We start from the raw sequence: 13146 nt of genomic DNA on the forward strand, positions 1-13146 counted from the left end.
TTCTCTGTTTAAGTTGACTTATCTCAGGTATTTGTTTTAGTAACAGAAAGCTGACTAACACCAAAACTTAATCCTCTAAATCATATGTTAATGGTATCTGCATACCTTTGGGAGGTAATTAGCATTAGATGAAGTCATGAGAATGGGGACTTCCTGATGGCATTAATGGCTTTTTATAAAAGACCCCCCAGTTTGCTTTATCTTACCACGTGATGCCTCCAGTATGCTATGAGATGCAAGGCCCTCTCCAGATTCAAAGCAGATGCCAGTGTTATGCTCCTGGATTTCCCTACCTCCAGAGCTATATGTCAAATAAATATATATATTTTTTTTATAAATTTCCCAGTCTCAGGTATTTTGTCATAGGAACAGAAAATGGACCAAGAAAGAAGTCTAATCTACTTTCAACTCCCAGCACAGTGCCCTTCTGAGATCCGCCTGGGATTGGATGGCCTTTTACGGACCACATTTCACATCCCTCTACAACACCCAACTTTTAATATCAACCATAAACTTTCTTCTAGGGACCTTCTGCCTCCAGAGATCAAATTTTTTCCTCCATGATTTTCATCTTTTTGTGTTCTATTTTCTTTTAAAGTTGCTATTAATAATTCACAAAAGAAAAAGAGAGAGACAGAGAGTGAACAAGGGGCTGGGGTTGTGGCTCAGTGTTAGAGCACTTGCCTGGCATGTGTGAGGCCCTGGGTTGGATCTCAGCACCACATATAAATAAACAAACAAATAAAAATAAAGATCTATTGACAACTAAAAAAATATTTTAAAAAAGAACAAGTTCAAATAAAGGGTCTGATGCCATCAGAGAGAAGGAAAAACTATGTAGGCTAGCTCTATTTCAAGAAACTGCTCAGCCAGATGGGAGCAGGCAACTAGGAGTGAGAAAGATGGCTCCCAAACTGGAGAGGACCCAGTCAGGCCTCTCCCACCCACCTGGAAGGACACCTCCTAGTATGGGCCCAGGTAAACTGCCAAGAACAAGGACCTCACATTTGACTCCTAAAACATCCCAGAAGATGAGAAAAGAGGTGCTAATGTTTGTGGCCCAGCCAGAGACTGTCTACTGGATGTGTTCCCTGGATCATTCACATATCCACCGCTACGTGCTCTCAGGCAAAGTTTCAGTAAGACCAGACAATACAGAAGAAAACCAGCAAGGCTTGAAGAGTTTGGGAAAACCCACTATTTTCTTCTAAAAAGACTCCCAGAAGAGTAGGGAACATTTTCTCCATAAATTGTAAAGATACAATATAACACTAAAAAATTTTCTTTGCAAATTTAACAGGTCACTTCAGGACACAGCCTTGCCTTTGATAATAGAAGCCCCCTCTCTCCTTTGCCCTTGGGATTGACCTTGGAGAAGAGGCCTATGGCATAGACACACAGCCAGACTTCTCTAGTTCCCCAAGAAAGTTGGTCTACTTGTGTTTTTCTCACACTTCAAACTAGATGGTTTTTACACCTGTTGCGTCATAGTGCCCTTCTAGAAAGTATTAGCCCAGAAGCAGATGCCTATAAAAGTAGGGTGATCTAGTTGAAACCAGGGTGCTGGATAGGAACCTAACACCCTCTAACACCCCTTCCTCTCCTCCTTCCTTTCTTGGTGCATCCAAACTGCTCCCTGGCTCCCAAGTGTGCAATCTGGAGTCCTCCAGGCTGAGTGGTCTTGGGATCCTCTCTGGTTCTGATGTCTGGAGTTACTCTTCTCTTGTCTTCCCTCTCAACCCCTCAGTTTTCCAGTCCCTCTGCAGAGACATTTATATCTGCTAAGGAAAATAAGCCTTGGAGTTGTACATATTGGCATTTTAAGCCAGCCGGGCACCTCAGTTGGGAAAGTATTACCTAGTGTCCAGGCTGTGCAAAAAGTGGGTTTTCACAGGCATGGGACTATACTCCTGCACACTCAGGCCCTGAGGGGCCTGACGTGGGAGGAACCAACACTAATTTCTAGCACAATGGAGACCCAAAGCTTATGCCTTCAACATGGTTAAAAATTAACATTAGGGTAAAACACCTTGATTTTGAGATAATAAAATGGGGATTCCCAACCAATGTTGCCAGTCATACCAGTTTCACCTCGTTTTTGAAAAACAGACTCTTGTGCACATATGTACTGTGGTTTAAGTCAACAGAAGACCACATCACTGTCTCTGGTCCATGGTAAATTCCCTGGGGGATCATGGAGTACTTATTTTTTTTTTTTTTTTAAACAATAGAGCTTTGTTGAATCTGTCAGTGAAGAAACTCTGATGTCCAAACTTTGCAGAATGGCCTAACCTTATATTCTTTCAGAAGGGCTTTATATTTACTAAGCACTATTATAAGCCAGACAAGATATTAGGGATCAATGGCCAATAAGGTAAAGTAGACCTCTGCTCTCACTGGCCTTCCATTCTAGAGAAGGACACATAAAAGCAAGTGGATGAGAGAATAAACTATAATTGGTATCATGAAGGAATGAAATAGGCAGCTAGGTCAAGGAATACAGGATAGACAAGAGATGGCTCCGCGAGGAGGTCAGATTTAGGTTGAAACCCTAAAACATGAAAAATTGGTCATTAGAAAAATGAGAAATTGTGCTATATATGTTTAGTAAGAATTGTAATGCATTCCACTATCATATATAAATAAAAAGAAAGAAGGAAAATTTTTTAAAAAGCAGGATGAGGAGCTTTAGAGAAACACTGTTGGCATGTACAAAGGTCCTGAGGCAGGAAAGGGCTTAGTAAGTTTGGAGTACTCTAACAGATGGCACTAGACAATTCTGGAGAGGTAGGGGCCCCATTGAGCAGCCTTGTGGACCTTACAAAGAGGAACAGCCATTGGAGGGGGTTAAGCAGGGAAGTGACCTGGTCTAGGTAACCAATGATGATGGCCTAGCCCGGGGGAAGGGAATTGAAACAGAAATGGAACAAAGAGGAGGGATTCAAGTACTATTTGGGGTGCAGCTGGCTCCCGAGTTCTCATTAAAAATCAGCTCTGCTTCCTGGAGTGGGCCTCGCTCTCAACTGCTCCGCCCCTTAAACTGAGCCAACATCTGGAAGACACATGGAGGAATCATGGAAGAATATCATTAAACTATCCCCTCCCCCCCCTCCTTTTTTTTTTTATAATTAGGAAAAGCAGAACAAGCAAGAATTTCTCAGAACACTTCTCCGGCTCCTGGACAATATTCCCAATCCAGCAACAATATTTTTTTTTTAATCTTTTAATTTCACGAGGAATTATATGGTTAAAAAAAAAAATAGCCCCCGGCCACACACCTCCCATAACTGTGCCCTTCTCTCAGGGGAAACTACTGTCGCACGTCTGTGTTTCTTTTGGTGATTGTTTCCACGGTCTCTAGAAAACACACTGACAGGACAGTCCTGGGTTTACCAGATGAAGATGCTCTCTCACCGAATTCCCACCACGAAAGACAAGAACTGGTCTCAGGGACACAGGGGCTCTCTCCCTCCCTCCTGATGTGACAGGCAAATCCCTCCCTTCAGCTTCTTGATTGCCATGTTGGCTGAATCAGAACCCCCAGGTCAGCGTGTTCACACAGACTGTGGGACCCACCCCAGGAGTTTCTGGGTGTTTTTTTTGGGGGGGCGGGGTACTGGGTTGGCCTCAAGTGTTCCTTTCTCAACACACAAGATCCCATGAGAGGCTGCAGCTGCTGGTTCAGGGACCACACTTTAAGAAGTGATGCTCTCCTGGTGACCTCTACAGTAATAGACAGCTATTTCTCATTTCATCAAGTTTTACCATATCTCTTGACTCACCCATTTCAACGATTAAGGTATTAAGAGAACATCTGTCATTCTTCCTTTATCTCTATACACTTGAATTTGATGACATTTACATTTTATGCTATCACCACAGCTCTGATTTTAGCTTGACTGTAAAGACTGATAACCCACAGTGCAAATGTTATCATGGCTACCTGATTGTTTTTTCACAGCAGAGACAAGACAGCTGTCATGGTTATATACCCTTCTCTACGGAGACAAAGGTACAGTCCAGGAAGATCTGACTTCTATTTATGGGAGAATGTTCTGCTGTGAAGTATCTTCCTTATATTCTTCTACTCATTCAAAATCCCACATTTTGATGGAACTGGGGAATCATGCTAAGTGAAATAAGCCAATCCTGAAGAATCAAAGGCTGATGTTTTCTCTGATATGTGGATGTTAATTCACAATAAGGAGGGTAGTGAGGGAAGAACAGAGGTACTTTGGAATTAGATAGAGGGGAGTGAAGGGAGGGGAGGGGACATGGGATTAGGAATGATAGAAGAATGAATCGGACACTATTACCCTATGTATACACATGATTAGACAACCTGTATAACTATATCATGTACAACCAGAAGAATGAGAAATTATACTCTATTTACGTATGATGTCTCAAAATGCGTTCTACTTCATGTATAATTAGAATAAAAAATTCATTCAAAACAAAAAAAAACACATTTTAACTTGTTTTATATTTGAACCATGACATATTGATCATATTTCTATCTTTCTAGGAGTTTTTATTTTTCCGTATGTGTATACGATAATTTTGTTTACCTTACTTATAAATCAATGGGCCCTTAAATTTCCCTTTTTTAAAAAAAGAATTATTTCTCTTTAAGCCTAGGAACTGTTATTCCATTTTATCCCTTATAGTTTCTTTTTTCTTTTGTTTATCTTTCACTTTTTCTGGTTTTCTCACCACTTTGACATAAGAGTTTGAGAGATTTATCCTTTTGGTTGTTCTGAGATTTCTTACCATTGTCTTCTAATTCTTTCACTGAATATTTGGCTCTGGAGTTATTTCCTTGTTCTCAGATTCTTCTTTTGAAAAGGAAATAGAGAGGCTGTGCATGCTGGCGCAGGCCTATAGTCCCATCAACTCGGGAGGCTAAGGCAGGAGCATCACAAATTCAAAGCCAGCCTCAGCGAGGCCCTAAGCTACTTAGCAAGGCCCTCTCTCACTATAAAAAACAAAAAGTGTTGGGGATGTAGCTCAGTAGTTAAATGCCTCTGGGTTCAAACCCTGGTATCAAATAAAATTTTTTTTTTTTTTTAAAGAAAGAAAAAAGAAATAGAGGGTTGGGGATGTAGCTCAGTGGTAGCGCGCTTGCTTAGCATGCATGAGGCACTGGGTTCAATTCTCAGCACCACATACAAATAAAGATCCATCAACAACTAAAAAGTATTAAAAAAAAAAAAAAAAGAGTCGGGTTCATTGTAGAAACTGTGCCCCAGGCTTGATAGACACTGAACTGCGCAGGCAGCTACCTCACTGGGTCAGTTCAGAGATGCAAAGTTTTAAAATGATTCCTGTACCCTCTGCTTAAACCATTTCTATAACACATATAAGAATGTTTATCAGGCCAGCAAGATTTTACTTTTGAAAGTCGAGTGATCCTAGTACTAGGAAACACTTTCCTGGAGTTATCATAATATTCTGATTTACTAGCTCTCCAGCCTGGCCTCTTCCTCCCATTTCACCGTCAGAGGAGAACATGAAGCTGCAATTCCCAGGGGTCTTCTCTCTCTCCTCTTCTCCCTGCTTTCTTCATGCTGCACGTTAAGGCCAGCCCTCCCCTCTGCCCCATCACTCAGGTACCCTATGTCCTTTCATTTCTCCCTTTATTCTAGTGGAGCCTGTTCCCAGTATCAGTGACCAGAAGGACCTGCAGGCCACCCTCTCATGGCACTTGTGCTTTGAGAGAAGCTTATGCTTTAAGTCAAAAGCAGCATCATGAATGTGAAACCAGTCTTGAAAATCAGGATTGGGTCCCATTCTCCCCCTCCCTGCCCTGCAAAGGACAGGTAGCTGATTATCAAAAAAAGGAAGTAGGTAGGTAGCAATGCCCATCACCTAACAGCCTCTGGGGGAGGGAAAGGATCACATTTTCCAACACAAGCCCGATCACCCCCTGGATGGCTCTCTTCCTGCACTTTTGGTTACCATGTAGGCAGGATGGGAGGAGGGGACATGAGAAGAAAGGAAGCCTCCAATCTATGAAAGGGGCAAGACACCCCCAGTCCTTTGGGCACCAGATCTGGACCCTTCCTCTCCAGAGGAGTCACTCTCTCTGTTCTATCCTTTAAATAAAACTTTTTGCTCTTGCCTCAATGTTTCTTGGGTGTTTAATCTTCAACACCAGGGAACAGGGACCCGATCCTGATGTTTAAGACCAGTTTCAAAAGGTAGTAGTGCCCAGGGTGCCTGTACGTGCAGAAGGCACTGACCACTGCAGGCCCTTCTCTAGTGGACATGAGTGGAGGCACCAATGGTTACCTGCACATCCTTCCACAGAGAACTGTCCTCAGCTGGGAGTCCAAAGAGGGCTGCACTCTCCTTCCACCCAATCCCCAGGGCCAGCCAACACTGACTCATACAGAGTACAAAAGGTACCAGCATCATCGCCTCAGAGGAGAATAATTCTCAGGTGTCATTTATGCTCCTGGATCTCCCTGAGCTTCCATTTGCCACTCAAATCTGCAAGACAGGGGTCACTGTTCTGCAGTTTCCCCTCTGTTCAGGGCAATCTAAAGAATCGCAAAGGCAGGTGGTTCTGAAAGGCTCTGCCCCTGCCCTGCCCAGAGGATTGGATTACCCCTCCACAAAACAGTTTTTCTGATCCTGCCCAGGGTCTCGGACCATGGTGAGTTTGTGTTTTAATGAAAGATTTAGAGCACATTTCAGATCACACATTCCTTGCATGTTTCCTTGTACCGATACGGCTCACGGCAGACTGAATCAGTTCCCAGGCTCACCTCTAGTTCAGGTGCCCTGCCTCCAATGTCACTTCAAAGCTCCTCCACAGAGCAACCCATCCCAGAATCTGATGAGCATGGAACAGGTCAGGTCCCCACCCGCATTTGTAGGGGGCTCTGGCTTCAGGGGCATGTGGGTCAGGCATGTATAACTCTGTCACCATTACAGTAAGATGCAATTCTTGCTTCTTCTTTACTGCATTCCCTCCCCCACCAATAAAACATTCATAGAGTACCTACTGTATACCCATCTAAATCTGCCAACAGTCTCGAAACAGCTGGTGTATCATTTTGCAGATTTGAAAGGGAAGCCCAGCGAGGGGGTGTGCCCTGGCCATTATTCTGGGTCATTTCTGTGGGCTTTCAGGGTCTGACCTGATTCTTTTGGGCAATCTTTTGTCCCTTCTTCCAGCGCAGAACTGGAGTCAAAGCCGGCAGCTCCCTCTCCTCCTCGCCAGTCACATGTGCTCCGAGGCTGTAGGCAGCTTCGAACACTATGGGGCTGATGACGTCCTGCACCCTCCGCTGCAACGACAAACAAGCAGGCAGGTTAACCACAGGTCCCCACCGACAGCCACAGAGATTCCTGTTCACATAGGGCTTTCACAAGAATTGACTCCCAGGATCCTCACAGCCACCCTTGTGAGGTCAAGTCTGATAACTTTGGTTTTTCAGATGAGGTTAGCCCAGCCTCTGCAGTTATCATCTTGCCCCACTCTGCAAATGGGGGAGTGCTTTTTGCTTCACCTTTCATGGTGCTAAATCATCTCCTCTTGGGCATGTGAAGCACATTACTTTACTCATCTTCCAGAAATTCCTAGGTGGGAAAGCATTGGCACTCTACAGCTAACCCTCTGCATTCGTGGCACTTTGATAATCGAGGCTCTTTTGCATTGAGATTATGGATTGGTTGTTAGGGCAGGGGACTCAGACACCAGTGTACCTCCACCCCAAGTCAGTTATCAGGGATGAAAGTCTGACTTCTGGCCTTGTGTCCTTTTCTTTTCCACCAAGTTAAATGAAGTTAAAGAGGATTCAACTCCGCCTCACTCATTGTTTTTATTGCACTTGCCTCCAAGAAGCAGGTATGGCTCCTGAGTTTATTGGGCCATGGAACCCTGTGTTTCCTCAGACTTCCTTGGGCTCAGTGTTGAGAAGAACATACTCAGAGATGCAGGAGGGTAGATTAGAAATCTCTCATAGCAGCCCAGGAGGGGAGAAGGTGGGACAGAGACCAGGACAACGTGAGTTGGGGAGGCAGATGTGGCTGGGCCCATGGCGCCCTAGCTGTGGGGGACGGGGCAGAGGGGCACAGATGACTTCAGGAGTGGATTGCTGAGTGACTAACAGATGATTATATCTGTGCTCAACAAAGCATTTGCATAAATAGCATAGGGGACCTCTCTAGGAGGGTGATAAAGGCAGCTTTGGATTAACTCTTTCCAGAATATTCTCAGGAACTCCAGATTCTAGGAGCAGATTTTAGATTCTCATCCTTTCCAGGAGTGAGTCACACACTCACTCTCCAGTACCTTCCTGCATGCTGGCTCTGCTTACCAGACCTTGAAGATGTTGGGTGGTATGGAGAAGAATGAATGAATGCAATCCTAACATGTTTATAAGTAAATTATCTTTCTTTAAGCATGTCTCAAGTTTTAGCATTTTAGTTATTCATGTCAAAGTACGTGAGCTCTGGGCTGGGGATGTAGCACAGCGGTACTACACTGTTGTTCTCAGGGAGGATGGAAAGATGGCAGTGGGGGACCGCGATCACTTCACATTTCCCTGTTCCCAGCTGATTTCAGGGACTGGGCTAAGCCCTTTCATAGACATTTGACTGAAACCTCACAGCCCCTGAGTTGGTATATTACTGTCTCCATTTTACAGAGACGGTAACTGAGATACAAGAGTTCAAATAAATTCCCTCCATCCCAAAGCGAGTTAAGTGCTAGAACCAGACTTACTCTTAGAACCGCAAGCAAAAAGACCTTCCTTGTCCATTATATACTATTTTTAAAAAAGCATTCCAACCACTTTCAGTTCCAGAATAACTCTAAAAAATGACTTATTTGCTTAAGAGCGTATTGAGCAAAGAGGGAAGGGAATGTGACACACACTCTAGGCTGAAGGTGAATGAATGACAAATAACTAGAAAACGGGCAGTTTTCAAACATGCAGTCCTTCAAGCAGTGGCTGATGGGGAGGGAACCTTTACCCAGGGCCTATCTTATTTTGGGTGAGTATTTTGACATCTAAGGGCGTGGATGCTGCTCTCTGGAAATGACAGGATGAACCTGTCTTAATTAAGAAATTGGAAAAACAGCTTCCTATTCCATGGAGCAGACAGGAAGTCAAACCCCACGGAGCTGAGGGTGGGGACAGAGGAGGGTGAAGCACTTAGAAACAGGCTGACACCCTCAGAAGCACAGCCTCTCCTTCCTGGACTGGGCTTGTTTTCTTTGAGCTGTGGAGGAAAAGTAGCGGCCCCATTTAGTGGTTTCCTGGTCATTTTTGGAAGCACAGATTCCCTCTGCTCAGCGATTAAGTGGAAGAACTCCTCAGGATGGAGAGAGGCCTAGGGCTCTGGCACAGACCACCGTTACCGAAATTTTACTACTTAAAGTCACTTTTACTACGAACTGAAACTTCTGAAGGTGAACATGTTCTGACCAATGGGAAGGTCAGAATCTACCTCTTCCTGTTAAAAAATCTACAGGAGTCTCTCGCTTTGAACATTGTAGGAGCCCCCATGGAGAAGAACACCCAGACTGGAAGCAGAACTGGCAGTGGCTAAGGTTTTATAGGGAACTTAACATACACTCCATTTGGGATTTATTGGGTGCTTACTTTATGCCAGGCAATGTGCTGGGCCACAGGGAGCCAGACATGAAAGACCTGGGAATTATCGGTTACAGGGGACACAGGCACATTGTGACAGTGCAGAGCACAGGCACATTGTGACAGTGCAGAGCACAGGCAGCAGGGCAGAGGTGGCTTTGGGGACACAAAGCAAGGACACCTGGTTCATACTGCGCTGGCAGGTATCCCAGAGGAGGTTCCCCTGGGCTAAGTTGGAAGACAGGAGGTCAGCCAGAGAGCGGGCAGGAGGCCCAGCTGGCACAGCAGTGGACAGAGGGCACTAGGTGTCTGGCAGACTATATATGACTCCCAGAGGTGGGAAGGTCAGGCTGGCCGGCCAGAGTGGAGAGGAGGCTCAGGCCCAAAGCAGATCCAAGGCAGCCTGGAAAGCTGTGTGAACGACATCGTCAAGTTCTGGAAGATGGGGGAGGGGGTTAACATGGTGACAGCGGCTATGTTCTAGAAAGATCCTTCTAGCTGCAGCATAGAAGTGAGCTGATGGTGGTAGGGTATGGGAGAGGAGGCAAGGGAGGAGTCTACCGACGGGAAAAGATAATGAGGGTCTGAATCAATGGGATAGAGAAAAGGGGACCTGGCTACCTGGCCAAAGGAAGGCAGGTGTAGCTGATTGGGAGAAACACTCAGGTGACTGGGTTGCACCCCTGGTTCTATGACTCTAGGCAAGCTGGACCTGCAGCCTGTGGCACTGCTGCCTGGCCGTGGGACTTAGCAACCTGCTCCACAGCTGCTTTTCCCCACTGAGAAATGAAGGGCTCTTCTCTTTTTCAGCTCACCAGCAATGACGGCGAAATGAAAACAGGAAGAGCTGGCCTCACTTTAAATTTGCAAATAACACAGAAGGTCAGCAAATAAGCAGTTAGCACTAAGCCAGTTAACTGTGTCGGGGAAAATCCTCTAAGCGTTTTTTTTTTTTTTTTTTTTTTTTTAAGAGGCCACAGAATTTTTTTTTTTTTTTTTCTCCAAAACATGTGATCTTTTTGTCCCCTCCAGCCTGTGTCCTATTGCTCTGTATCCAACCCCACTTCCGTCTAGGATGACCTTGCAGACTCCTGGAAATGAGAAATCGTCACACACTAGATGCCCTTTCCTTCAACAGTATGATCAGGTCCCTCCACAGACCATGTGTTCAACAGTGGCCCCACAAGACTGTACCACCAGTGACCTTCCAACCGTCTTTGTGTAACTACACTCTCCTGTGCTACATGGTGGCAAATCTCCTACTCAGGCCTTTCTCAGAACATCCTCCTCATTCAGTGACTCATGGCTGTAATTAGAATGGCACTTGTATGTCAGGGGCTATTTTAAAATTCTCATACACTCCAAGATTCTTTTAAAAGCAAACTGAGAATTTCGCACTTCCAGAAATACAATGACTTACTAAAGATGGATCCTCCCAGTAGCCACTGGAAATGTTGAACGTGCAAACGTGCACCCTTATTTAAAAGTATCAAGGAACCATCAAGACAGCCAGGACTTCAGAGCTCAGGGTCCCCCCAAAAAAGGACAGAACATAGAGGTGGCCCCAACATCAACTGGTGTTTTCATCGCTGGTGAGTCTCCAGATTTGGGAGCAAGCAGTGTGGGATGAAGCTGAACAGGAAGAATGGCCAAGAGGTCCAGGGTCTGGGCTTCTGAGCTCAGCTTCGGGTCGTCTTGGGAATCTGTGGCGATGACACTTAAGAGCTCTGGATTCCAGAGGACAAGTCATGGAGAAAAACAAGCATACTGAGGTGAGGCCAAGGTTGATGCCACATTTCTCCACAAGGCACTGGGTAATTCCACAGCAGCCCATGAGACCAAGATATCAAGCTGAAGACAGAGGCCAAAGTTCTGAGAAGGCAAGAAAGTTTAGCTAGAGACTGGAAAGCAGAAGAGAGGACCCGTGACCTAAAAGGGTGAGCCAATAGGAAATATTCAGGTCCAAGTGGAGAAGAGAAAGAATAGAAAATGAACTTGAGAAACTTACATGATTACATAATATACCTAGCACAGTGACGATCGCAACATAGGTGAGAAGTAAGCGGTGGCTATTATTATCTTTGCTGTAATTTTTAAAAATGACTTCATAAGAAAATTTGTCAAAACTGCCGTATTGCTAAAGGAATTCTTATGATGAGCTGTGCATGTAGCAGGATCTATTTTTTCATCTCATAAGAAAATAAGTTGAGACCAACTGTGGTTCAAAAATGAATTACAAAATGAACTGACAAATGAAAACCCAGGGAGAAAATTCTAGAAATAATCTTAGACAAAACTTTATGAAAGGCACTGCTGACTACAATAGTTTTCCAACACAGGATTTATGCTGGGCAAAGGCGACAAAGCTTTGTCTTCAGATGAGTTGAGTTATAAACACTGGCTAGACAGCCAGAGATCCAAATCCAGTTGAATTCAACCAACTCTAGAAATCCCATCAGGACAGCAGGAAATAAGTGGTAAGCAAATCAGTATATCTGGTTTCTGAAAGTTTCTCAATGAGTTTAGAGATTTTAATTATGGCCACATTAATTTATATGCAATACCATATTACATTAATGGATATCATCAGTCTGACACATATGACCCTTTGGCAAGCATTAGTGCTCAGTAAGGGTAAGAAAGCTCTCTGATTAACATATTTACATAAATTATTCTATTGGACTATGAAATTCACAAACCCCACCGATGCTTTAGACTCTTTGAAGATAAATCAACATCTAACTGGATATTTGGAAAATGGTTTGCTTCTGTGGTTTTTTTGTTTTGTTTTGTTGGTGGGGGCAGACTGTGGCTGTGGGAACAGGATCTCAGCTCTGCCTTGAGTTCCCATCTCCTGGACAATATGGAGCATGTTCCTATCTGAAAGGGTGGAATGCAGCAGCAGTGGCCAGGACACGGAGCTCAAGGTAGGGCTGGGAATGACAGTGTGTGGAGTGGCTGAGCAATGTGAGGGGCAGATATTGCAGTGACCATCCATGAGGAACATCCATGGGTGGCCTTCTGCCAACACTTGGCTGCTGTGTGCCTTCTTCCTGGCACCACACAAGGCACAGAGAAGCAGAGAGGATGCAAGCAGGGAGAAATGAGAGTGAAGAACAGAAATGCAGATGAGAAGGGGCCCAAGCAAGAACTGTGGGGACCCGATGAGGGAGGAATCGCATCTGACCCAGAGGGGAATGGATGTGGGAGTATTGAGGTCTTGGAGAGCAGGTAGCCCTGCAAGGAGAACTCAAAGTTCAGCAGGCTGACAGGGGAATGGGAATGAGGGCCATGGCAGCAGTTACTGAAGACAATATGGATGCCTAATGGACGGTCCCAAGGAATGGGGGAAGCATGATAATAGGGAAAGCAAGGACTTTGAAATCAGATGGTGCTTGGTCAGAGGGAGACCCAAACTGTGGGATCTTGGTCACCTCACTTCCTCTCCAAACCTGTTTTCTGAGATGTAAAGTGGGTTGTCAGAATCAACCTTGCCCGATTGCTTTGAAGGTCAGACACACTAAGCTACTCATCA

At 44.8% G+C, this 13146-nt stretch overlaps 1 protein-coding gene across 1 annotated transcript in view; it reads right to left on the minus strand.

Moving 5' to 3' along the window:
- The window catches only part of Itga9 (integrin subunit alpha 9), a 313338-nt gene that overhangs the window by 149883 nt on the left and 150309 nt on the right, over positions 1–13146 (minus strand). The window contains exon 16 of the mRNA XM_048794712.1: positions 7149–7298. Coding sequence (XP_048650669.1) covers positions 7149–7298 — 150 coding nt within the window. The remainder of the gene's footprint in view (positions 1–7148; positions 7299–13146) is intronic.

This window comes from Marmota marmota, unplaced genomic scaffold (genome assembly GCF_001458135.2).
Source record: "Marmota marmota marmota unplaced genomic scaffold, marMar, whole genome shotgun sequence".
NCBI classification, from domain to species: Eukaryota; Metazoa; Chordata; class Mammalia; order Rodentia; family Sciuridae; genus Marmota; species Marmota marmota.